This window comes from Saimiri boliviensis, chromosome 8 (genome assembly GCF_048565385.1).
Source record: "Saimiri boliviensis isolate mSaiBol1 chromosome 8, mSaiBol1.pri, whole genome shotgun sequence".
In the NCBI taxonomy this organism is placed as follows: Eukaryota; Metazoa; Chordata; class Mammalia; order Primates; family Cebidae; genus Saimiri; species Saimiri boliviensis.
In genome coordinates, this window is record NC_133456.1 from 106,602,457 (window position 1) to 106,629,596 (window position 27,140).

Here is a 27,140-nt window from a genome sequence, read left to right on the forward strand (position 1 = left end):
TTTGGAACCCCTGATCCGAGGTGATCCACCAGCTTTGGACTCCTAAAGTGCTGAAATTACAGGCACGAGCCACCGCGTCCAGCCAGCATTCTTGAAAGGGCAAATTTACAGACGCAAAGGACAGAATAGCAGTTTCCCTGGAGGAGGGAGCTGGGTGTGGTTTAAAAGGGCAGAGGAGGGATGATCCTGCAGTGATGGAATGTTCTGTCTTCATTGTAGCAACACCAATATCCTGATTGTGATATTACACTGTAGTTTTGCATGACAGTTACCATTAAAGGAAACTGGGTAAAGGCTACACTAGTGTCTCTGTATTATGTCTTATGAATAAAAGGGAATCTGCGGTTAGCTCAAAAAGTTTAATTTTAAAAATCGAGGTTGGTTTCTCACAGGGAAAATTTTGGCAACCGAGATAATTCTCATCTTTCTAAATTTAGCCTAATGATAGAAGTCTTCCACAATGATATCAGAGCCTAAGTCCTTCAAAGAGAAGACATCAGCAATGATAGACCTGGTGTCTTACGGTTGAGGGCTTGAAAACACCTAACAGTTATTCCCATGTGGACTTTACCTCCCCCAGGGAGAGACGCAGGGGAAAAGCTCACCCCAAAGCCTCACATCGGTTCCACCATGAAACTTCAATTTGCAGACTATCTTGACTAAACATTTTGCAAATTAATAATCACAAATCCAAATTCCTTTTTCTTTTCTTTTCTTTTTTTTTGGAACGGAGTCTTGTTCTGTTGCCCACGCTGGAGTGCAGTGGTGCAATCTCGGCTCACTCTAACCTTTGCCTCCAGGGTTCAAGTGATTCTCCTGCCTCAGCCTCCTGAGTAGCTGGAATTACAGGCACCTGTTGCTACACCCAGCTAATTTTTATTTTTTCATTTTTTAATTTTTATTTTTAGTAGAGACGGAGTTTTGACACGTTGGCCAGGCTGGTCTCTAACTCCTGACCTCAGGTGATCCATCTTGGCCTCCCAGAGTGCTGGGATTATAGGGGTGAGCCATCGTGCCCAGCCTCCTCGTTACTTTTGTACCAATCTGTCAGTGAGGGAGCCCTGGAAATAGTATCAAATCAAAGGATAAAGTACAACACATACTACACATTTAACATAATTTGCTTGAGGCTATTTGTAGCCTAAATTTATTACATGAATTCTAACTCAAAGTGTCTCCCCCAAATAGTTATTTTTATGTTATTTGTACTTTGTTTAAAAACAGTCATAAATTTTGTGATAATACCACCTATGTGCACTTTCCTTAATCTTAGTATTTACTAAGACCTTATTATTATTATTATTATTATTATTATTATTATTATTATTATTTTGAGACAGGATCTCACTCTGTCACCCAGGCTGGAATGCAGTGGCATGATCCTAGTTCACTGCAGCCTCGACCTCCTGGGCTCAAGTGATTCTTCGGCCTCAGCCTTCCAAGTAGCTGGGATTACAGGTACACACCACCATGCCTGGCTAATTTTTAAAATCTTCTGTAGAGACGGGGGTCTCTCAAACTCCTGACCTCAAATAATCCTCCCGATCAGCCTTCCAAAGTGCTGGGATTATAGGTGTTGAGCTGCTGCCTCTGGCCCCTATTTCTGCTTTTCTCTTGGTTCTTGTTTGTGTCCAGCTGTTGTGCTTTCTCCCTAAGTCAAGTTCAAGTTATTGCTGAGTGAGGGCCAGGCAGCATCTTAGGCGTGGATTTGTGCTTGGCCACTCCCTTTGTCACCGGCCAGACTCTAGATTGGTTGTTTGTTGGGAGGACTGGACCCAGGTCCCAGCCAGTGATGCTAGGTAGCAGAGCATGGCAGGGTGGCAGGGCTGGGGTACAGGCATTCTGGGGACTTGCCTGTACAAGTGACAATACTCGTTTAGGGCTATCTTCTTTTAACAAAGCAGTAGATTTTCTTATTAAATGGGGCTATTCTACATTTGAAAAGATGAGATTTTACTTCAAGCATTTCCCCTTAATCATCTATACCATTAAACTAATTGAAGGAAAAAATGGATAATTTACCAATCATGAATTTTGTTGACAAATTTCCAATAAAGCAGAATCAAGTGAGATTTTAATATGAAGATAAAAGACTCTACCATTATTGTTTACTGGCTTGACCTTTGTCCCTAGATACATACATATATTTATATAATGAATCTCCCTGACTGTAGAACACGTATAATTTCTAATATCGGAATAGAATGAGGCAAATCTGAATAACTGAGAAGAATATCATATCACTTTGATTGTTTTAAAAGTGAAAGGAAAACTATCTAAAAATCGGCAAGTGATGATACTTCTAGACACTTGATTATGTAGTTCTTGATGAATTTCTCGTTGGCAGGATTCTTAAAATAAAAGTGATCTCCTGGAAGCTTGTGGATGTTTACACTTCCAGTGGTTACATCTTTCCAGACTGAAAATAAACAAGATTATATTCAATAACAACACCAACTGCAACTAAAGATTCACTTCAAGACATTATTTCTTTAAGAGCTGACACCCTGGGGTACAGTTACTTTCAAGTTCTATGTTCTAGGTGACAGAATAGGAGCATTGCCCTGTTAGACAAGCCCCTCATTCTAAAATTCACCTTAGCCAGGCGCAGTGGCTCATGCCTGTAATCCCAGCACTTTGGGAGGCAAGGTAGGTGGATCACAAGGTCAGGAGTTCAAGACCAGCCTGGCCAACATGGTGAAACCCCGTCTCTACTATACAAAAAATTAGCTGGGTATGGTGGCATGTGCCTGTAATCCTAGCCATTCAGGAGGCTTAAACCTGGGAGGTGGAGATTGCAGTGAGCTGAGTTCTCACCATTGCACTCCAGCCTGGTCCACATAGCCAGACTCCATCTCAAACAAACAAACTAACAAATAAATAAAATTCTCCTTAATAAAAAACCACCTCAATCCAAAGGGCATTAGCCTAATGGCTAAGGTCAGCATGACCATAAACAAGAAATAGCATCTCCAACCAGAGACATTCCAAACTCCTGGCCAGGAAGATGCTAACCTTGAGCTAACCCCACTCCAGCTGGAATGATGTCTGCCCCAAGATAACCTCCCCTTCTCCCAAAGACATTCCAACCCTGCCATGAAACTTCTCCCTCACACAGAAACATTCCAAGCTTGTGTTAAGCCCCCTCACCCTAAAACCAATATATACTCCTAAGTCTGTAAGAGAGAGTGCTCCTGACTGAAATCGGCCATGAGGCCCTCTCAGGTTTTATCTAAGAAAATCTGTCTTTGACTGTTAAGCCATGTTTCATGTTTCTTTCTTCTTTCTTTAACTCTTACACTAGGTGTCCTGCATTTTTAATTTCTTTGAGACCTATCAGTATACAGCAATTCTCATTTTACATAAAACCAACATCTCTCCTTTTACACTAAATACAACTTCAACTACTTTCTTACTCATTGCAGTAACTGCTAGTGGACACTGGTCAGAAACCATCAAACAGAAGTATATACGCCTACTATGTACCCAAAAAATTAAAGATTACAATTTTTTTAAAGCCATTCAACATATATTTCAATACACTACCCGAGACTAAAAATAATTTCACCTTCAGTGTCCTTTACTAGGTCTATGTCTTCAGATCCAAGAAAACATGTTAAGTCACAAGAAAGAATAGTCTTAGATGGACTCTCAGAGCTGTAAACATAAAAGAGCTAGTTAGTAATTGTTCAAAATCAACATCCCAGAATCTTTTCCCGTTCCTAACACCATGTCAATGAAACTGGGGTGGGCTCACTTCTTTTCCTTTGGCTACTTCTAACGGTGTAAACGTTTTTCACCAGTGGCACTTCTAACCTGTCAAAGCCCGCCTGAGACTCAGTGTGGAGACTCATTTCCAGTATCTAACTTCTAGGATGTGACAAGTGGCAGCGGAATGGCACTGGGGCACCCAGTTCAACTCAAGGCGAGGCTGGTGCAACCAGTCCTTTAAACTGTCATTCACCAGAAATGAAGACCTCTTTGGTAATTCTCAGCTCTCCCTGGCCCAGCAAAGGGTTGCTATGCACAGAAACTCAGAACAGCAGCAAATGTGATATGGAGTCAGAGGCTTGGTACTGCAGTAGACACTAGGAGCACACGGAGAAACAAGCACACTCCTTGCTCTGCTGCAGCTGAGAGACTCGCTGGGAGACAGGCATTACTGAAACAGACAGCTAGAGAGATAGAAGTGCCGTCAAGTCCAGGGAGATGGAGAACACTTGGCAGGAGGGTGGAGGTGGGGACAGGGTCAAGGCAGGTCTCCTGGGGAAGAGGAGAGGATCTGAAACCTGGATGAATAGAAAAGAACTGGTCAAAGGGCAGAGAGCCAGCAGGGCGAGAGGGAAGAGAAAGATGAAATATTAATGGCTAGGTCAGGTGTGGTAGCTCATACCATAATCCCAGCAGTCTGGGAGGCCAAGGCGGGAGGACCACTTAAGGCCAGGAGTTTGAGACCAGCCTGGGCAACATAGCAAGATCCCATTTCTACTAAATAAAAAAATTAGCCATGTGTGGTGTCACGTACCTGTAGTTCCAGCTACTTGAGAGGCTGAGGTGAGAGGATCACTTGAGCCCAGGAGGTCGAGGCTGCAGTGAGCTGTGCTTGCACCATTGCACTCCAGCCTGGGCAACAGAGTAAGATCCTGTCTCAAAAATCAAAACAAAACAAAACGAGAATTTGTTCAGAGAACAAAGTGGAGTCTTGGGACAAATTAAGGCATAAGAAAGTTATGCAAGACCCAAGTCTAGGCCACATAAAGGAATTTGGTTATCCCAAGAGTGAGAGGAAGTCACCAAAAAGACCTAAGACAAGGTAAGCCATGATCAAACTCAACTCTTATCCTCTGGATAGAGTGCGGGGAATGGATCAGAGCGGGACCAAGCATATGTGACCGGCCCAAGTGAATGGCCCTTCCAATAGTCCAGGCAAAGATTTGCTCCTGGCCACACTATAGAAAACCAGCAGCACCCCATGCCCCATCCTAACGAGAAAAAAAAAAAAAAAGACAGGCAAAAAACAGAGAAACTACAGCATCATGACTTGTCCTGAACCCAGCAGGGAGCTGTGTTTGCAAGGCAAGCTAGAAATCAAATTCCAAGGAGGGCAGACTCCCGCTTCAGAAAGGTGGGGCCCATAGACAGGGTCAGGTGGAGCAAAGTCCAGGCAGAAGTCCATGTGCTACTTACTGCAGTATATGCAGGAAGACTCAAATCAGCCAAAATTTTAGTGTTGTAGACAAATGGTGTGTCAGGTGGCGTTTACACTGACTTGTAGCTTCTTTTGACTTTTTGTTTGTTTGAGACGGATTCTCACTCTATTTCTCTGGTTTGAGTGCAGTGGAGTGATCTTAGCTCATTGCAACTTCTTTCTCCTGGGTTCAAGTGATTCTCATACCCCAGCCTCCCAAGTAGCTGGGATTACAGGCACCCGCCACCAAACCAGCTAATTTTGTATTTTTAGTAGAGATGGTGTTTCACCATGTTGGCCAGGCTGATCTCAAACTGCTGACCTCAAGTGATCTGTCCGCCTTGGCCTCTCAAAGTGCTGGGATTACAGGCATGGGCCACCGTGCCTGGCCACACAGCCTCCTTTCCGTGGGCCTTCACTAGGGGTTGACGAGAAAGATTAGGAGTAAAATAAGAGGCTTGAGAGACACCTCCTAGCTGTGGCAACTGGAATGGCACTAGATTGCAACCTGACCAGGTCTGCTCTCACTGTAAGCAGGAGCCTTAAGTTGCTGGAGAAGGGACATGAAACCCTCTCAGTCCCAGGGTGCAGGTGAAGCCCTGTGGCTGCTCGGGGGAGGATAAAAGCATAAGCCCTCTACCTCTGGGGAAGGGATGGGAAGCAATTCTACAGCAAAACCAAGCAGAGCTCTGCTGCTTGTGGGAAGGGGCAGGAATCTTCTGCAAAGGCAACCACAGATACAAGGCAAGAATGTGTTTGCGAGAGAGAAGGAGCAGGCATGCTGAGAAAGCCCCATTCATAGAGCCCAGGCTCAGGGGCTACCTAGAATTCATGCTTCAGACTATCGAGGATGTCCAAGAACTCCCTGTGTTACCCACAGCTGTGTAACAAGCCACAGCTGTCTACACTGGGGAGGGCAACAGGAGGGAGAGAGGCTGTTCTATGAGTCACAGGGAACATTAAACGCGAAGGGTGGATCAGGACGACTGAGAAAAATTCTGCAACTGGATCCCATACCAGACACAGTAATTACACCAGAGGACTTGAGAGCTGGTGGTGCAATTGAGGTGATCACAGCAACAAGCAGCCCAGACTAGACTGATTCACCTCCCCACACTAACGACCTGGCAAAAGGAGAGACATGCTCAAATTCAGGTGTAAAACATTACCTTCAGTCGCTACTGTTTTATGCATGATAACTGGCTTTTGATTTTTAAAAATTATCAGACACACAAGAAAGCAAGAAATAACCATTGTTAAGAGGCAAAGCAGTCAAAAGAATCAGATGCACATAAGGTCCAGGTGTTGGAACTCTCAGACAGGGACTTTAAAATATGTAGGATTCATTTGTCAACAGATTTAGTGGAAAAGTTGGGTAACATTCATGAACACCTGAGGAATTTCATTAAAAGGCGAAGATTGGAGAGAGTCAAATGGAATTTCTAAAAATAAGAACAGAAATGAGGAAGTCTTTTGACAGGCTGATCAGTAGACTTGATGCAGCTGTGGAAAGAAAGTCTGACCTTGAAGACGGTCAGAAGAAATTATTTACACTGAAACAGAAAGGAAACTTTTTTAAACAAGAGATAAAACGGAACTTCCAAGACATTTGGGACAATATCAATTATGAAACAGCCTAATATACGTGGCATCAGGATCCCAGAGGAGGAACAATAAAACAAAAGTCTCAAGCAAGAGAGGAGGACAGCTTAGATGAGTTGAAGTAGTCACAGCTTCTGGCACTTCTCAGCTGACTATTTCCATTTTGACTACCAGCTCTGAGCTTTGGTGGTAGTGATGGAGAAGGAGAGGACTGGGAAAAACTCTGTGGGCCTGATTTCATTTATATCGGAAAAACCTGGGAGATAACGAGGACAGGAGAGAGATCAGACCGAACAGGAGAAGCAGCAGGACGGCAGGATTTCGGAGAGTTTTTGAACTCTGGAGAGAGGAAGTTAAAAGTTGTGAGTAACTACTGCAATTTGATCCGCTGGAGAAAGGGTGAGAAGGTTACCGTTTTCTACATTCTATGAGTGGAATATTCCATGCGTGATGTATGTTAATGCTTTATTTTTGGTGTTTGGGAGGTTTCTTCGGAGTGAAAAAAACTCACCAGTTGTGAGTTTTTTGGTTGTGTTTTCTTTTTTAAAAATAGCTTGTGGTTCGTTGTGTGCCAGACCCTCCCCTCTACCAAGCAGTTAATTCTCACACAACGCCTTGAAGAGTTGTTATTATTATCCCTTCTTTGACAGACGAGACACAAACTGTTAAACTTGCTCAGAATCTCACAGCGAGTAAAACACAGAGGCTTTCAATCTGCTAAGTGGACTCTAAAGATGGCATGTTTCATCATTGTGCAAGGCTTATTTTTTTTTCTTTTTTTGAGATGGAGTCCCCCTCTGTCACCCAGGCTGGGGTGCAGTAGCGTGAGCTCAGCTCACTGCAACCTCTGCCTCCCAGGTTCAAGCAATTCTCTGCCTCAGCCTCCTGAGTAGCTGGGATTACAGGCACATGCCACCATGCCGGGCTAATTTTTGTATTGTAGTAGAGACAGGGTTTCACCATCTTGGCCCAGCTGGTCTTGAATTCCTAACCTCGTGATTCACCCGCCTCAGCCTCCCAAAGTGCTGGGATTATAGGCATGAGCCACCGCGACCGTCAAGGCTTAATTATTAAAGGCCAGCTTTTGCATACATGATTGCATTGAATGTCCATAGCGATTTGGATTACTTCTTAGCTTTTTCAATTTTGTTTTAAATTCACCAACAATTGTTTATATTGGTGAGGTATACTGTGATATTTTGATGTTAGTATACATTATGGAATGATTAAGTCAAGCAAATTAACATATCCATCACCTCATATACTTAACTTTTTAAAATGATGTGCACGTTGAAAATCTACTGTCTTAGCAATTTTGAAATACACATGCATAGTCACCATACTGTGCAGTAGATCTCAAAAGCTTATTCCTGGCCAAGTACAGAGATGCTCATGCCTGTTATCCCAGCACTTTGGGAGGCTGATGCAGGAGGATCACTTAAGCTCAGGAGTTTGAGATCACCCTGGGCAACATAGAGAAACTCCATCTCTACTTAAAAAAAAAAAAAAAAAAAAAAAAAAAAAAAAAAAAAAAAAAAAAAAAGAGGCAGTTGTAGTGAGCTCCCATCATCCCACCGCACTCCAGCCTGGGTGACAGAGCAAAACCCTGTCTCCAAAAAAAAAAAAAAAAAAAAAAACAACCCCACAATTGCATTGGGGTTATTTCTAGGCTATTTCGTTGCATTGGCTGATATGTCTGTTTTCATGACATTACAATAATGTTTTGATTACCATAACTTTTTTTCCCCCTTTCCTTTTTTTTTTTTTCTTTTTGAGAAAGAGTCTCGCTCTATCTCCCAGGCTAGAGTGTAGTGGTGTGATCTCAGCTCACTGCAACCTCCGCTTCCACAGTTGAAGTGATTCTCATGCCTCAACCTCCCAAATAGCTGGGACCATGACTAATTAGTTATTTTTTTGATCCTCTCTCTGCTCCCACGCTCTACCTTCAAGTAGGCCTCGGTGTGTATTATTCCTATCTTTGTGTCCATGTGTTCTCATCATTTAGCTCCCACTTTTAAGTGAGAACATACAGCATTTAGTTTTCCTGTGTTAGTTTGCTAAGGATAACGGCCTCCAGCTCCATTCACCTTCCTGCAAAGGGCATGATCTCATGCTTTGTTCTCATTAGTTTCAAAGAACTTCTTGATTTCTACCTTAATTTCATTATTTACCCAAAAGTCATTCCAGAGCAGGTTATTCAATTTCCATGCAATTGTATGGTTTTGAGCAATTTTCTTGGTCTTGCATTCTGTTTTAATTGTGCTGTTACCTGAGAGAGTAGACGTTATGATTTGAGTTCTTTTGCATTTTCTGAGGAGTGTTTTCTATCTGATTATGCGGTCATTTTTATCGTATGTAATGTGGCAATGAGAAGAATGTATATTGTGTTGTCTTGGGGTAGAGAGTTCTGTAGATATCTGTCAGGTTAGTTTCATTCAGTGCTGATATTAGGTCCTGAATATCTTTGTTAATTTTTTGGCCTTGATGATCTATGGGGTGTTGAAATCTCCCAATATGATTGTGTGGGAGTCTAAGTCTCTTTGAGGGTCTCAAAGGACTTGCTTTATGAATCTGGGTGCTCCTGTGCTGGGAACATATATATTTGGAATAGTTCGGTCTTGTTGTCTAATTGAACCCTTTACCATGATGTAATGCACTTCTTTGTCTTTTATCTTTGTTGGTTTAATATCTGTTTTGTCTGAAGTTAGGATCGCAACCCCTCCTTCCTTGCGTTCTAATTTGCTTGGGAGATTTTTTTCCATCCTTTTCTTTTGAGCCTATGGGTGTCACTGCATGTGAGATGACCATAGCTTTAAAAAATATCAGGTTTCTGGTTTTGTTTTTCTTTTAATGTCACACTGGTATTTCTTTGATCCTCGCTCTACAATAAGCCAGAAACACAAGAGAGCTTTAGCCTTAGGAGAATCACATTTGAGCTAAGATGGTTGGGATAGAAATGGTTACATATGTCTAGACCTGGGATATTGAAGGTAAATTGTGTAGCTTGCGATAGATTGGACGTGGACAGTGAATGGAAGAACGTGTCAAAGATGAATGGATTGTCTCCATTCTCAAGGTGCTGCGAGTCTCTTAACCTTTTTGTAGCTATTTATGTAAGCTTCTAGCAGCAAGCCCTGCGTCTGGTGCTGAATGCCCAGTTCCAGACCTTGTGGAGGAAATAAAAGAAACATAGGCCCAAGCCTGCAAGGAACTTACACCAAATGGACAAACCCCAAGCAAAACAGAAAAAAACAAAGGACAGTATGCAGCAGTGACTAAGGGCCATATCATGGTGCCACAATGACTATGGGAAAGTTAGACTAGGAAGAGCCTTTTGTAGGCTTAGATTATTAGGGAACGTGGTGGCTCAGGCCTGTAATCCCAGCACTTTGGGAGGCCCAGGTGGGCAGATCACTTGAGGTCGGGAGTTTGAAACCAGCCTGGCCAACATGGTGAAACCCCATCTCTACTGAAAATTTAAAAAATTATCTGGGCTTGGTGGTACATATCTGTAATCCCAGCTACTGGGAGGTTAAGACACAAGAATCACTTGAACCTGGGAGACGGAAGTTGCAGTGAGCCGAGATCTCTCCACTGCACTCCATCCTAGGCAGCAGAGCAAGATTCCGTCTCAAAAAAAAAAAAAAAAAAAAAAAAAAAAGAAGGATTTACAGAGTATCAGGACTTCAGTTCCGTCAGAAAAACCAAGAGTCAATACAGACATCCCATTAGACAAGGGAATGGAGAGATGTTATAGAACTTAATGAGTTCTGGAACCAAATTTACAAAAAAGTAAACCTAGCAAATTTCTTCCCACTGGTTTTTCCCCACACTTATAAGTAATGATCTGTTTCTACTGACCCTTCTAAGAAGATGAATATGCTTTACCCTTAATTTATTCAACAAGTATTTACTATGTTATGTAATAAAATATGCATGTCTAATCATATATTTTTAAAAGAAATATATATGCTACACATTTTTTTTGAGATAGGAGTCTCGCTCTGTTGCCCAGGCTGGAGGGCAGTGGTGTGATCTTGGCTCACTGGAGTCTCCACCTCCTCGGTTCCAGTGATTCTCCTGCCTCAGCCTCCCAAGTAGCTGGGATTACAGGCGTGCACCACCACACCTGGCTAATTTTTGTGTTTTTGGTGCAGATGGGGTTTTGCCATGTTGGCCAGCCTTGTCTTGAACTCCTGGCCTTAATTGATTCACCAGCCTTGGTCTGCCAAAGTGCTGGAATTACAGGCATGAGTCGCTGTGCCTGGCCATGCTAGACATCTTTTACAGACACAATTTCTATGCCTAGGCTCCATTCTAAACCAGTATACATACTGCAGGTGGCCCCAAAGGAAATTAAACCAAACTCTTATAATTTTGTCTCCCCATCTAAGCGGCCTCAGAGCACTGCCAATCTATGTTTTCTCTACAAATAATTATACCAAAAAAAAAAGAAAGAAAGCTTGTCTCTGTTACTTACATGCATCTACTAAGCATGTTCACATCTGCCATCACAGTGGGCATATATTGTTGCTGAAGTTCCTTGTCTTCAATAAAATTCATGGGGGTGCCTCCAAAAGCCACAAGGTAATGACAAATTTGTTCTTCTGACAATCCATTCTCTTTGGGAATTTGAATCTGGGACTTTGACTTGAAACATGAACAATACAGGCCTGATATTTCATATAACACATTTGCTCATAAGCTGAAAACTGGTGATCTAAGGGAAAAGTCATTAAACCAAGGCTGGGAAGTGGACTGCTTTATCTACAGGCTTCAGGGAAGAACTATCTCATTTTGAATGCAGGAAGAGTCATTAGTGATAACTGCAGCATCATAATGCCACCAAAATGACTTTGTAGCTTTAGAATCCTGGGACAGGCAGGATCTTTCTCCAGATGAAGTGGGGAAGACCAAAGAGGCAGGAGGAAGAGCAGGAAGAACAAGCAGCACCAGGTTTAAAAAGCCATCGTGGTTCTAAAAATTTGACATCACTATCCCCTTTTTAAATTCCAAGGAGTCTTTCCTGGTTCTGATCCAGTTACTTTGCTCAAAGTTGGTTAAGTTCCCAGCTGGCCCAGAATGAAGGAAAAATCACTACAGTCAGCATTAGCTCAGAGATGCCAGGAATAGTGCCAGCAGGGAACAGTTGAAGCACATTTCAGGGAAACACAGAGATAATGATATTGAGATTTAAGGAACTTTTCAACAGCAAGTATTAGGCTGGTGCAAAGCAATTGTGGTTTTTGTCATTGAAAGTAATGGCAGACTGGGCATGGTGGCTTATGCCTGTAATCCCAACACTTTGAGAGCCCAAGGCAGGTGGATCCCTGAGGTCAGGAGTTCAAGACCAACCTGGCCAACATGGTGAAACCCTGTCTCTACTAAAAATACAATATTAGCCAGGTATGGTGGCACACGCCTGTCGTCCCAGTTACTCAGGAGGCTGCGACAGGAGAATCACTTGAACCCAGGAAGCTGAGGTTGCAGTGAGCCAAGATTGTGCCACTGCACTGGAGAACAGAGTGAGACTACATCTCAAAGAAGAAAAAAAAAAAAAAAAGAAGGTAATGGCAAAACCTCAATTGCTTTTGCACCAACCTAATAGTATCCCCACCATCGTCACCATACTGGACCAAAATTCATCAGCTAGGGAAACAATTTTTATCCCCATTTCCCTGCTCTCCACTACCCTTCCTAGGAATAAGCTAAATTACTTACATGTGGAGAAAAGGCACTTGACAAAAATAAATGCAATGGTTCTAGTTTATGCTTTTCTTTTAGGTGTAGTGCAGTCTTAAAAGCAATGTAGCCTCCCATGCTAAATTGAGGAAAGAAAAACATGACAAGAACTATTAAGCAAAACTCATGATCCTCTGAGTCAATAGGAACAGTATCATAAACACAACCATGGTCATGGAATAGTCAAAATAAAAGTCTGAGTTGATGAATAAGTCTGTGTTTTCCATGATTTATGTCAGCATAAAAAGTGTTTCAAAGACAGCCTAGATAATTCACTCTAAGATTTAGTACTGATTTCCACACTATCTTCGAGTTAATTTAAATTTCCTTTTCTTCCTTAAAGATGTGTATCACTATGTCCTTGATAGTATATATCAGCAGTTCTCAGAATATGGTTTGGGGACCCCTGGAAATTTGTGAGATCCTCATGGATGGTCCATGAGATCAAAGCTGTTTTCAGGATAAGTACTAAAATGTTATTTTCCTTTTTTTACTGTAATGAGTAAACCGTGGCGTTTTCCAGAAGGCTATATAATGTGTGATATAGCGACAGGTGGATGCAGAGACAGAAAAGAGAATCCACCTGCCTTCTATTATGTCAGACATTAAACATATTTGCAAAAGCGTAAAATGATGTCACTCTTCTCACCTTCTCAATTTTTTTGGAAATTACGGTTTTTTAAACAAAAAATGTATTATTTATGTCAATGTATAATAGTTTTGTTAATATTATTTTTAGATAAGTTAATAAATAAATATCTTTAACATTTCTTAGTTTTACTTTCCAGTAACGTAAATATTGTCAGATATATCACGTATAAACAAAAGCTCTTTGAGTTTCTCAGTGCATCTTAAAAGTATAAAGGAGTACTGAAACCCAAAATGTTTGTGAACGGCTATTGATATTAAGTAGATACATCTGGTAGACAAAACTGCCAGAGGTTGTTTATTTGTAAATTGCATACGTATATATTTTATGAAAGAAAGGGAAACTCGGCGCCATATTCATTGCACATGGAGTGTAAAGTACAAGTAATTGGAAAATAAATATCAAGAACTTTTATGGGCTGGATGCAGCACCCCATGCCTGTAATCCCAGCACTCTGAGAGGCGGAGGTGGGTGGATCACTTGAGTCCAGGAGTTGGAGACCAGCCTGGACAACATGGCAAAAAACCATCTCTGCAAAACATCAACAAGAAGAAATTAGCGGGGCATGGTGGCATGCTCCTGTACTCCCAGCTACTTGGGAGGCTGAGGTAAAAGAATCCCTCGAGGGGTTGCAGTGGTGCGTGAGCTATCATCACACCACTGCTCTCCAGCCTGGGCGACAAAGCAAGACCCTGTCTGGAAAAGACCTTCAACAATGTGCACATTATTTAACATACATTTTGAGAATTTATCCTAAAAAAAGTGATAGGAGATTTACACTTAATTTTCTATAAGAATGTTCATTGGGCTGGGTGCAATGGCTCACGCCTGTAATCCCAGCATTTTAGCAGGCCAAGGCAGGTGGATCCCTTGAGGTCAGCAGTTCAAAACCAGCCTGGTCAACATGGTGAAACCCGATTTCCATTAAAAATACAAAAATTAGCCAGGTATGGTGGCGGGCACCTGTAATCCCAGCTATTTGAGAGGCTGAGGTGGAAAGATTGCTTGAACTCGTGAGGTGTAGGTTGCAATGAGCCAAGATCATGCCACTGCACTCCAGCCTGGGTGACAGAGTGAGCCTGTGTCTCAAAAAAAAAAAAAAAAAAAAAGTTCACTGGACTGTTGTTTGTAATAGAAAAAGATAGAAATAACTCATATCCACAGAAGGAGGTTAAACAAATCGTGAAGTGATGTGTACTTACAGGATGTGAAAGATATTTATAGCAATAATATGACAAATACATTTAATTTAATATTAATTTAATTGCTATAATAGAAATATTATACCAATAAATATCTTTCACATCCTGTAACTATACATTGCTTTTAAATGAAAAAGGTCAAGGAAATATATAAAACCAAACCCCACTATGTAAAAATACTAAGAAACCACATCACAATTGTAAAGCATTATTATCTGGGTGGTAGCATGAGGAGTACTTTTGATTTTGTAATTTCTGCTTGACCATATTTATAAATCTTATATAGTAGCCAACATTTATTGAGTCCTTACTATGCACTAGTTTATTTAAGATCACTATTAACAAGCCTCACAAGTGGGAACTATTGTTATTGTAGCCCTTATAGAGAAAGAAACTAACTCAGAAGCCTAAGAAATGTTCCTAAGGTCCTACAACTGGTAAGAGATAGCCAGCACCCGAGGGTCTCTGACCTGACCTCAGAATCATACGACCTAGCTTAAGAAACAAATATTCTGGCCGGGCGCGGTGGCTCAAGCCTGTAATCCCAGCACTTTGGGAGGCCGAGGCGGGTGGATCACGAGGTCGAGAGATCGAGACCATCCTGGTCAACATGGTGAAACCCCGTCTCTACTAAAAATACAAAAAATTAGCTGGGCATGGTGGTGCGTGCCCGTCATCCCAGCTACTCAGGAGGCTGAGGCAGGAGAATTGCCTGAACCCAGGAGGCGGAGGTTGCGGTGAGCCGAGATCGCGCCATTGCACTCCAGCCTGGGTAACAAGAGCAAAACTCCGTCTCAAAAAAAAAAAAAAAAAAAAAGAAACAAATATTCTTTGCAGCATTTTTTAATTCAAAAATGAATGTAAGCTGCTGTTAAAGTCTTAGTTTTACAAGTCTTCACTTTTTTTTTTTTTTTTTTTTTTTGCCTAAAAGGAAAAAAAATAGGTATACTTACCATACAAACTGGTGAACTGTAAAAGTTGTGATTGGTCACAATGACCCAACACGCTGTCTAACCATTACAAGACACTGTGAGCAACATTAACCACAGACTTGGGATAGAAGAAACTCCCCTGAAGAATTTTAAAACAGATTTCAAATACCTGTGGCCAAAAAATGCAAACGGTTTATCCTGGATGACTGGCAGCATGGCACAAGTAATTTCATCGATTATCTGGTAGATGTCAGTTGCCATGGGTTCTCCAATTCGGCTTTCTCTTCCAGGAAGCCTTATGGCATGCACTGGAGATGGAGAAGCACAGGTGAACACATACAGACAGTGAATGAGATATTGTGATGTTATAAAAGGGCTTATATTTACCTGGTGGAAAAAAATTCAAAGAAATAAATGATAACAGTTAAGTCCAGTGAAATAAAAGTTTTAGAATTTGCTGATAATAAAAGAAAGAGCACAAAATACAGCAGACTAAATATCTGCTCACAATAAGATAAAACACCTAGAAGGGGGGAAAAAAAAAACGGAACTGAAAATTCCTTTGATTATCATGTGCTGATGAAATGCTTACCCCAACAACCATTACCTATATCAGGAAAATAAAACATCAGGTTTCAAGGGTGACCTAGAGTGTCAGGAGATAAGGCACTAGAATGCATTAAATTTGAGAGTTAGAACTGAGTCTTTTATATAAAGCCAAGAAACCCTAGTTTCTAGATCCTCTCTGAAAAGTTAGACTACAAATATATATTTTCCAAATGGCAAAGGAGAAAAGCAGAACTTTCTGATTTTGTCTTGGCTCTGGATGGGGGAAAAAGTCTACCCTTAGATTTTTTTTTTTTTAAATCAAAGCCTTGTATTTATGCAAATTTGAAGTGTATTTATGTTACTTTGATAAACTGGAGTGCAGGTAACATACACTTCGTATTTATAGAAAATAAGCTGGAAAAATAACTCAAAGCGATCCTGGGCAAGTAGCGCTTCATGATGCCTAACAGAAACAATGACACGTCATCTCTTAATGAAGAAATACACAACATAAGCATCTCCAGAGCAAACATCAAGTTGATCCCAAATAACTTACTGGCTTACTTGCTAGAGCAAAGTCTAACATACTTTAAAGGAATACAAGAAAATCCAGGACCCAACAATGTAAAACGTACAATGTCTAACATCTAATCAAAACTCACCAGACATGCCAAAAAGCTGGAAGACATGACCCGTAACAGGTCCAGGGAAAGCATCAAACATGAGAAACAGACAAGAAATAACAAACAGTGGAGTCAGTAGACAAGGACCTTAAACAGCTATAAAATACAAATGTGATCAATAATGTAAACAAAAACATGAACATGATAAGAACAGATAATAAAGATTTTTAAAAGACCCAAATGGAACTTGTAGAGATGTAAAATATAAGATCTGAAAAATTTTAAAAAGACACCAGACAGGATTAACAGCAGATACCTCATCCTCCCAGGGAGACAGAGTGAGATTGACAGACGGAAGGAAGAAGACACCCAGAAGTAAAGATCAGTGAACTTAAACATAGAAAAAGAAAATATGCAAAATTAAGCATATTGGCCAGGCATGGTGGCTCACACCTGTAATCCCAGCACTTTGGCAGGCTGAGGCAGGCAGATCACTGGAGGTCAATAGTTGGAGACCAACCTGGTCAACATGGTGAAACCCCGTCTCTACTAAAAATACAAAAATTAGCTGGGTGTGATGGCACATGCCTGTGGTCCCAGCTACTCAGGAGGTTGTGGCAGGATAATCGCTTGAACCCAGGAGGCAGAGGTTGCAGTGAACCAAGATGAGGCCATTGCACTGCAGCCTGGATGACAGAATGAGACTCTGTCTTCAAAAAAAAAAAGAAAAGAAAAGAAAAGAAAATTAACCATGGAAGAAACATGACAAAATAAATGTACAGATGATTAATATACCATGGCACCCTATAAATCAATCTAACAAAGGTGTAGTTGGAGTCCCAGAAGGAGAGGAGAGAAGAGGAAAACAGAAAAACATTTGAAAAAATAGTGGCTGGATATTTTCAAATTTGAAAATTACAAAGTTGTCGTTCCAAGAAGCTCAAGGAAACTCAAGCAGAATAAACAATGAAAACAAAACCAAGGCTTGTCCATCAAATTGCTAAAAACGTTTGATAAAAAGATTATCTTAAAAAGCAGCCACAGAAGAGAGACATAGATACTAAGGTAATGACAACACATTTCTTTCTTTTCTTTTTTGAGACAGAGTCTTGCTCTGTTACCCAGGCTGGAGTGTAATGGTGCAATCTTGGCTAACTGCAACCTCTGCCTTCCAGGTTCAAGTGATTCTCCTGCCTCAGCTTCCCAAGTATCTGGATTACAGGCACACACCACCACACCCAGCTAATTTTTGTATTTTCACCATGTTGATCAGGCTGGTCTCAAACTCCTGACCGCAAGTGATCTGCTCGCTTCGGCCTCCCAAAGTGCTAAGATTACAGGCGTGAGCCACCATACACAGGCCATGACCTCATATTTCTCTTTAGAAATTGTGCAAGCCTGCCAGGTGCAGTGGCTCATGCCTGTAATCCCAGCACTTTGGGAGGCTGTGACTGGAGGACTGCTTGAGCCCAGGAGTTTGAGACAGTCTGGGCAATGAAGTGAGACTTCATCTCTATAAAAATTTTTTAAAAATATTAGCTGGCTGTGGTGGTGCACATCTGTAGTCCCAGCTACTTAGGAGGCTGAGGCAATCTGTAGTCTCAGCTACTTAGGAGGCTGAGGCAGGAGGATGGCTTGAGCCTGGGAGGTTGGAGCTACAGTGAGCTGTGTTTGTGCCACTGCACTTTAGCTGGGAGACAGAGTGAGATGGATGGACGGATGGATGGATGAATGGACAGAAGGAAGGAAGGAAGGAAAGAAAGAAGGAAGGAAGGGCAGAAGGAGGGAAGAAGGAAGGGAGGGAAGGAGGAAGGGAGGAGGGAAAATAGGCAAGTCAGAGAATACTAGGGGGTAGGAAAGGAGGAAGCAACTGTCAACCTGGCATTCCGTAGCCTGTGATAGTATCTTTCAGGAAGTTCAGGATGTTTTAGACACACAAAACCCGTGAGAATTCAATGCCAGCAGACTCGCACGAAAATAAATATTGAAGGAACTTCTTCAGGCAGAATAAAAATAATGCCAGATGAAAATCTGAATCACTTTAAAAATATATAAAAAGAAAAATAAAGAAAAATAAAATAAAAAAATCTGGATCAGTTTAACAAAGGTAATCATGTAAAAGATTATTTTGATCCTTTTGGTTTTCCTCCACAAACTCAGAAGGTCTTACTAAACATTTTTTTATCACTTTAAAATCACTGTAAAAGACAACTGACTGCTCTACACAAAATTGCTAAGTAGGAAAATGTAATCCAAGAGTAGCACAAAGGTCAAGAGAGAGGAATGGAATAGCACTCTTAAAAGGTTCTTTTATTTTTTTATTTATTTATTTTTTTTTTTTGAGATGGAGTTTCGCCCTTGTTACCCAGGCTGGAGTGCAATGGCGCGATCTCGGCTCACCGCAACCTCCACCTCCTGGGCTCAGGAAATTCTCCTGCCTCAGCCTCCTGAGTAGCTGGGATTACAGGCACGTGCCACCATGCCCAGCTAATTTTTTGCACTTTTAGTAGAGACGGGGTTTCACCATGTTGACCAGGATGGTCTCGATCTCTCGACCTCGTGATCCACCCGCCTCGGCCTCCCAAAGTGCTGGGATTACAGGCTTGAGCCACCGCGCCCGGCCAAGGTTCTTTTATTAAAAATGAATGGGTGTTATCCAGTTTGAAAGTAGACTGTGATCACTGAAAGATGTATGTTGGAAGGTCAAGGGCGGTGGCTCATGCCTATAATTCCAACACTTTGAGAGGCCAAGGTGGGAGGATTGCTTTGCTTCAGGGGTCCAAGAGCAGCCTGGGCAACACAGGGAGACCCCATCTGTAGGACAAATTTTTTTTAAAAATTAACCAAGCATGGCGGCACGTTCCTATAGTCCCAGCAGGCCAGAAACAAAAAACTGACAAAATACTGCTAAAGCAAAACAATACTTTTTAAACTGGAGAAATATACCTCACTCATGGATCAGTGGACTCAATATTGTTATGATGCCAATTTTCTGGAAATGGATCTCTAACTTCACTGCAGTCCCAAACAAAATCTCAGCCAATTGATAAGCTGATTCTAAAAATCATATGCAAAATGCAAAGGACTTAACATATCCAAAACAACATTCAAAAAGAAGAACAAAGTGGGAGAACTTAAGCTACTTGATATCCAAGGCTTATTATAAGGCCACAGTCATCAAGATAGCACACTTTTGGAGTAAAACCAGACGTATAGATCAGTGGAATAGAGAACCCAGAAGTAGACCCACAAATAGACTCACAGATACTCATTTTCCCATGAAGGCATCAAGGAAACATCCAGTTACCCTGAGACCGCCACGCTCCTGGAATGAAGACAGTGTGGTTCTGGTATCAAATGAGGCATGCACGTCGATGGAACAGAACAGAGAGCCCGGGCCCAGCACGGTGGTTCATGCCCATCATCCCAGCACTTTGGGAGGCTGAGGCAGGTGGATCACCTGAGGTCAGGAGATTGAGTCCAGCCTGACCAACATGGTGAAACCCCGTTTCTACTAAGAATACAAAAATGAACCAGGCATGGTGGCTCCTGACTGTTATCTCACCTACTTGGAAGGCTGAGGCATGAGAATCGCTTGTGCCCAGGAGGCAGACGTTGCAGTAAGCCAAGATCACATCATGGCACTCCAGCCTGGGCGGCAGAGTGAGATTTTGTCTCCAAAAAAAAAAAAAAAAAAAAGAGAAAGAAAAAGAATAGAGAGCCCAGAAATAGACCACATACATGTGAAAACTCAATTTATAACTCAACTGTCACTTAAAACCAGTTGGGGAATGTGAAGACCTCTCAGTAAGCATTGCCAAGCCAACTGGCTATTCACGTGGCATAAGTAAACTTGGATATCTAGCTCACACTAGATACAAAAGATAATTCTGGCTCAAATGTGAGAAAAATACTTTAGAACTGATAGAAGAAAAATGGGCAAATAACTGTGACTTGGGGGTTAAGGTGTAGGGTTAGGTTAGGCTTGCTTTTAAAGCAAACCTGAAACAGCAGAAAGTTTAAAAGAAGAGTAATAAGCTTGAGTATATTAAAATTTAAAGCTTCTGTGTGTCAGAAGACACCACCTTAAAAAGAAAGGTGGCACAAACTAGAAGACATTGTCTTTTTGTCTTTTTGTGTCTTGTCTTGATCGAGTTATATAGAAGACATTTTTTAACACATAAAACGTACCAAAAAAATTAGAATCCAGAACAGACAAAGAATTTTGTCCAGGCATAGTGGCTCACACCTATAATCCCACCACATGGGTAGACGGAGGCAGGAGAATCACTTGAGCCCAGGAGTTTGAGACCAGCCTTGGCAACATAGTGAGATACTGTCTCTACAAAAATTAAAATTAAAAAATTAGCCGAGCATGGTACTGTATGCCTGCAGTCCCAGCAACTCAGGAGGCTGAGGTGGGAGGATCGCTTGAGGCTGGGAAGTTAAGGCTGCAGTTAGTCAAGATCATGCCATTGTACTCCAGCCTGGGCAACAGAGCATGATCCTGTCAGAGAGAGAGAGAGAGACAGAGAGAGAGAGAGACAGACAGAGAAAGAGACACACACACACAGAGAGAGAGAGAGAGAGAGAGAGAGAGAGAGAGGAATGAAGGAAAGAAGGAAGAAAGGGAGAGAGAAAGGAAGGAAAGAAGGAAGGAAAGAAAGAATTTCTACATGTCAATGAGAAGAAAAGCAATCAAATGAAGTGAACATAAGATACTAACAAGAAGATACTAACAAGAAGCTCACAGGAAAGAAAATATTCAAAGTTAATACAGATGTGAAAAGATGCCCAATCTTACTTGTAATAAGGATTGATTAATGTAGTTAGAATAATTTCAGCACAGAGTAGCAAAAGATTACAACAATAATGTCAACAATATAGAGCAATGAGAATTTTCCTATGTTGCTTTGATAGTATAAATAATAATTATTATTTTTTGAGGCAGAGTCTTGCTCTGTCACTCAGGCTGGAGTGCAGTGGCATGATCTCAGCTCACTGCAATATCCGCCTCCCGGGTTTAAGCGATTCTCTGCTTCAGCCTCCCAAGTAGCTGGGAGGCGCCCACCACCATGCCCAGCTAATTTTTTCTTTTTTTTCTTTTTTTTTATTTTTAGCAGAGGCAGGGTTTCACCGTGTTAACCATGATGGTCTCGATCTCCTGAACTTGTGATCCACCCACCTCAGCCTCCCAAAGTGCTGGGATTACAGATGTGAGCCACTGTGCCTGGCCAGTAGTATAAATTATTATAATTCCTTTGGAGAACAATTTGACAATATTTTATGTCATTGAAGATGTTCATTCTCTATCACCCAGAAATTCCTCTCCTAGATGTAGACTGTCTTGTACATGCATGTAAGGAAACATGAATAAGATGCTCATAGAAGCACTGTTTACACTAGTAGCACAAAAATGAAAATGACCAGAATGTCTGAGAACAGAATAGATAAATTGTGTTATATTCACACAGTAGAATACAAAAAAAAAAAAAAAAAAAAAAAAAAAAAAAAAAAAAAAAAAAAACAGTTTAAAACTGGTGGAATAGAGATATACATACCCACATGATACATCCCAAAAAATAAACTGAGGGAAAAGCAAGTTTCAGTGTAATGTTTACAGTATAAAACATTTATATAGGCCAGGTGTGGTGGCTCATGCCTATAATCCCAGCACTTTGGGAAGCCAAGGCAGGTAGATTACCTGAGGTCAGGAGTTTGAGACCATCCTAGCCAACATGGTGAAACCCTGTCTGTACTAAAAATACAAAAGTTAGCTGGGCATGGTGGCGCAGGCCTGTAATCCCAGATACTTGGGAAGCTAAGGCAGGAGAATCACTTGAACCCGGGAGGTGGAGATTGCAGTGAGCTGAGATGGCGCTGCTGAACTCCAGCCTGAGGGACAGAGTGTGACTTTGTCTCAAAATAGAAGGTTAGAAATATGAGAGATTATACTATATCTTGCTTAAGTCAGTGTTTGAGGAGGCCACAAATGGCGAGGGAGACTTCCATTATATCCATACTGTTTTATTCTATAAGTGGAGCAATGGACACAGTTAAGTTTATGGTACACATTTTTATAAATCAACTATTTGAAAATTTGTTTAAAGGAGTGGCTTTTAATTGTCTAAATTGAACCATCAGGCATTGATTAAAAACTTCGTATAAAAGTATTTCCAATAATTTCTAAAGAGACTTTTAGGAATTACAGGGCTCTCTTCTTCCAATGAATGGATTATTTCGTTTAAGACTTGATACCAGAGTATTGGCTACCAGCATGTGGAAAGGAAGAGACTTGGAAAGCTTGAGGAATAGAGAGGTATAGTGTTGGGAATCTTGATGATTAAAAATAAAGAAGGAAGGTCCTGGAGATGAGAGTCCTACAGAGACATGAAAATATCAAAGAACCAGAATTACAGAAACCCCACCCACACAAACAAGGTGGTTTTTAAAACTGCAGTTCACTAGAGCAACAGAAGAGGACACTCTTGAACTCAGAAATTAAGCAACCGCCCTTAATCTCAGGGGAATGACCTATTCTTGCTGGTCAAGAAAATCTAACACACTTTATTGTAAACAAAGATAAATTTATCATACAAAATTTAGAAATTATAAATCAAAGTTTTTCAGCCAGCCAATGAAAACACTTTCCCATCTCTACTAAAAAATATAAAAATTAGCTGAACATAGTGACTCACACCTGTAATCCCAGCACTTTGGGAGGTCAAGGTGGCGCATCACAAGTTCAGGAGTTTGAAACCAGCCTGACCAACATGGTGAAATCCCGTCTCTACTAAACATACAAAAATTAGCCAGACCTGGTGGCTGTGCACCTGCATTCTCAGCTACTCAGAAGGCCGAGGCAGGAGGATTGCTTGAACCTGGGAGGCAGAGGTTGCAGTGAGCCGAGAAAGCACTATTGCACTCCAGCCTGGGCAACACAGCAAAATTCCAACTCAAAAATAAAAATAAAAATAAATAAAAGTTAGCCAGGCTTGGTGGCAAGTGCCTGTAATCCCAGCTACTTGGGAGGCTGAAACACAAAAATCACTTGAACCCAGGAGGTAGAGGTTGCAGTGAGCCAAGATGGCACCACTACACTCCAGCCTGGGTGACAGAGTGAGACTCCAACTCAAAATAAACAAATAAATGAATAAATAAATAATTATTATTATAGAGACGGGCTCACTATGTTGCCCAGAGTGGTCTTAGATTCTTTGCCTCAAGCAATCCTCCTGCCTCGGCCTCTCAAAGTGCCGGTATTACAGGCATGAGCCACTGTGCCTGGATTTATAACCGTCTTTTAGACTCTCGGTTAATTCAAAAGAAAAGCAGAAAAAGGGGAAATAGAACATATCACTGGACAAATAGGAAACAATTGTAAGATGGTAGATTCAGTTCCACCATATCAATAACTGTACCAAAGACAAATGCAGTATTAGAATGTCTTCTCCTAAAAGGTCCTTCTAGTGCTAACGATAATAATAAAGTAAAGGCAACTTACTTTAGAAATATAAAAGTCACCCTATTGAAGCATAATCTTGAAAATTTATTATTAATTACCTACCAAGAAGTAAAGTCTTGATCGAACTTCAAATTCTAATATATTTAGAATACATTATCATCTGCTCTTATAAATTGCTTAAATGGTGTTGAAAATGAACATACCTTCCAGAAAATCTTGAGTGTCTTGTCCCCATTTGGCAAAATGAGTGGAGCCACCTCCCGCCCAAGGAAAGCAAATCAGCTTAAAAATGGCCTCGGGCTTTTTGTATAAGCAGTTGAGAACTTTCTCATTCCTAGGGAGAAAATTCAAATATATTTAACATTATATCAGCTAAGTTCCCCATACTGAATTCCCTGTGTTTTAATGGAAATCTTTATTGTAAGAAACATGGCTAGGCGTGGTGGCTCACGCCTGTAATCCCAGGACTTTGGGAGGCTGAGGAGGGCAGATCACGAGGTCTGGAGCTCAAGACTAGTCTGGCCAACATGGTGAAACCCTGTCTCTACTAAAAATACAAAAATTAGCCAGGCCTGGTGGTGGGTGCCTGTAATCCCAGCTACTCAAAAGGCTGAGGCAGAAGAATTGCTTGAACCCAGGAAGCAAAGCATAGATTGCAGTGAGCTGAGATTGTGCCACTGCACTCCAGCCTGGGTGACAGAGGGAGACTCCGTCTTTTAAAAAAAAAAAGAGAGAGAGAGAGAGAAACATATCTTCAAATATAAAGTGATTGCAATTTTTTTCCCATAAGAAAGGGCAAAAAAGGTTTTCATGGTCTGTGTTAACAATCTGAATATTGTGTTAACAATCTGACTTTTAGGGCTAGGCATAGTAGCTCATGCCTGTAATCCTAGCACTTTGGGAGGCCAAGGCAGGAGGATCACTTGCAATCAGGAGTTTGAACCCAATCTGGACAACATAGTGAGACCTCATCTCTACAAAAAATGTAAAAATGAGTTTGGCAGGGTGGCACACACCTGTGGTCCCAGCTACCTGGGGGGCAGAGGCAGGAAGATCTCTGGAGCCTAGGAGTTTGAGGTTGCAGAAAGCTATGACTGCACCACTGATTCCAGCCTCAGTGACAGAGTGATATCTTGCCTCTCATTTTTAAATTAAAGGAATAAATTTGTAGGGATGTAGGTGAAATTGTCAAATACCTATACATAACGTTCAGTAAGTGCATTTTATATGCACACTTAACATGTCATAAATGTGAATTTAGAAATTGTCTTTTTCACAATTTGGAGAATAGTTTTATCCAAACAGTTCGTAGGCAGCTTCAATCTCGGTATCATCATGATCAGCAGAGCTGTTTTTCAAGTTATCTATGTTTTACAGAGCAGATAATTTTGACTTCCTTCTGAATGTTTGATAAACAGTGCTTTTTAAATTTATTATAGGCCGGGTTCAGTGGCTCATGTCTGTAAGTCCAGCCCTCTGGGAGGCCAAGGCAGGTAGATCACTTGAGGTCAGCAGTCTGGGACCAGCCTGGCCAACATGACAAAACTCTGTCTCTACTAATAATACAAAAATCACCTGGGTTTGGTGGTGGATACCTGTAATCCAAGCTACTTAGGAGGCTGAGGCAGGAGGATTACTTGAACCCAGGAGGCGAAGGTTGCAGTGAGCCAAGATCACGCCACAGCCTTCCACCCTGGGCGACAGAGTGAAACTCTGTCTCAAAACAAACAAATCTACTTATAATGTCACCAGAATTTTATCCCAAGATTCAAGTATCCAATCAGGTGATCTTAGGAAAAGTTCTTTTTTAAAAAGTCAGCCTATCTGTATACATTTTTCCTTGCCACCATTTAAATGCTTTCTATAAAGTTTCCTAATTGATCATTAAGTTCCTTACAAAGATATATAATATTCCCAAATGGGAGGTTCTAATCCCTAATATAATGATGAAATATGCTATACCCCGCCTCTCATTTTTTCGGTTGATCTCTATAAGCATCTAAAACTGACACCAGCTGACATCAGTTGAGGTTAACTCATGTTCTGTAAAGAGGATTTTGTTCTTCATAACAAAATGATTGAGAACACTCATAAAATGAGAGATTTTATATGAACCTAGGCACAGATGAAAACTTTTTGGGAAGGGAGATAATTTCTGAACATAAACTCCCTGAGTTTTACCTGGGCACTTATGTTAATAATTACTAGTTTAAAGAAAAAGGCAAAAAAGACTAATTTTTATTTTTTTGAGACAGAGTCTCACTCCATCACCCATGCTGGAGTGCAGTGGCACAATCTCAGCTCACTGCAACCTCCTGGGTTCAAGTGATTCTTCTGCTTCAGCCTCCTGAGTAGCTGGGATTATAGTCATGCACTGCCACATCCAGCTAATTTTTTATTTTTTAGTAGAGATGGGGTTTCACCATGTTGTCCAGGCTGGTCTTGAACTCCTGACCTCAAGTGATCTGTCCGCTTTGGCCTCCCAAAGTGCTGGGATTATAGGTGTGAGCCACTGTGCCCAGCTAAAAAAGACTAATATGTAATATTTCTCTTTGAAAAAGAACATTGTACTTGATGTTGTGTTCCCACAAACCAACTCTGTCTTCAACAAATTCATTGATAACAGAGCAGTCCTAAATGAGCATTTCATGTGTATCTATTATCTTCTTGAAAAATGCTAGAATCACTTATTTGAGGAGTGCAAAAGCCCTCAGTAGAGCTTGATAAAAACTACAGAGCAAATGGATGACTTTTCTGAACTTCATTTTTTTAAAAAGTCTAGGACTGGATACAGTGGCTCATGCCTGTAATCCCAGCACTTTGGAAGCTGAGGCGAGTAGATCACTTGAGGTCAGGAGTGACCTCAACATGGCAAAACCCTGTCTCTACTAAAAATACAAAAATTAGGCAGGTGTGATGGTCTGCTCCTGTAATCCCAGCTACTTGGGAGGCTGAGGCAGGAGAATCGCCTGAACCCAGGAAGTGAAGGTTGCAGTGAGCCAGGATTGTGCCACTGCATTCTGGCCTGGGCCACAGAGTGAGATTCTGTCTCAAAAAAAAAAAAAAAAAAAAAAAAAAATGATGGTTATATGGATGTGGTCTGTCTCTCGGAAAACATCTTTTTGTGCTGTACTCACCTTTTTCAGACTGCAGTTGACCACAGGTAACTGAAAAGGGGAAGCTACCAT

The 27,140-nt window shown here is 41.2% G+C and overlaps 1 protein-coding gene across 1 annotated transcript; it reads right to left on the reverse strand.

Annotated features, from left to right (window-relative positions):
• Positions 1 to 2,056: 2,056 nt before the first annotated feature.
• OLAH (oleoyl-ACP hydrolase) lies at positions 2,057 to 27,140 on the reverse strand. The gene is made up of 8 exons (XM_074405325.1): positions 27,090 to 27,140; positions 26,524 to 26,585; positions 24,156 to 24,286; positions 15,485 to 15,623; positions 12,512 to 12,611; positions 11,271 to 11,440; positions 3,569 to 3,657; positions 2,057 to 2,419 (listed from the first exon to the last, which is right to left on the reverse strand). Exons 1-8 carry the CDS (start codon positions 27,138 to 27,140, stop codon positions 2,277 to 2,279), a joined length of 885 nt encoding a protein of 294 aa, XP_074261426.1. The 3' UTR covers positions 2,057 to 2,276.

What these genes read in the sequence shown, in the direction of transcription:
- OLAH (XM_074405325.1), bottom strand. Translation starts at nt 27,140, where the DNA reads ATGGTAGCTTCCCCTTTTCAGTTACCTGTGGTCAACTGCAGTCTGAAA. An exon ending in TCAACTGCAGTCTGAAAAAG is followed by an intron (nt 26,586 to 27,089) that starts GTGAGTACAGCA and finishes ATGCTCATTTAG; the next exon opens with GACTGCTCTGTTATCAATGA. An exon ending in CACTCAAGATTTTCTGGAAG is followed by an intron (nt 15,624 to 24,155) that starts GTATGTTCATTT and finishes CTCCATCTCCAG; the next exon opens with TGCATGCCATAAGGCTTCCT.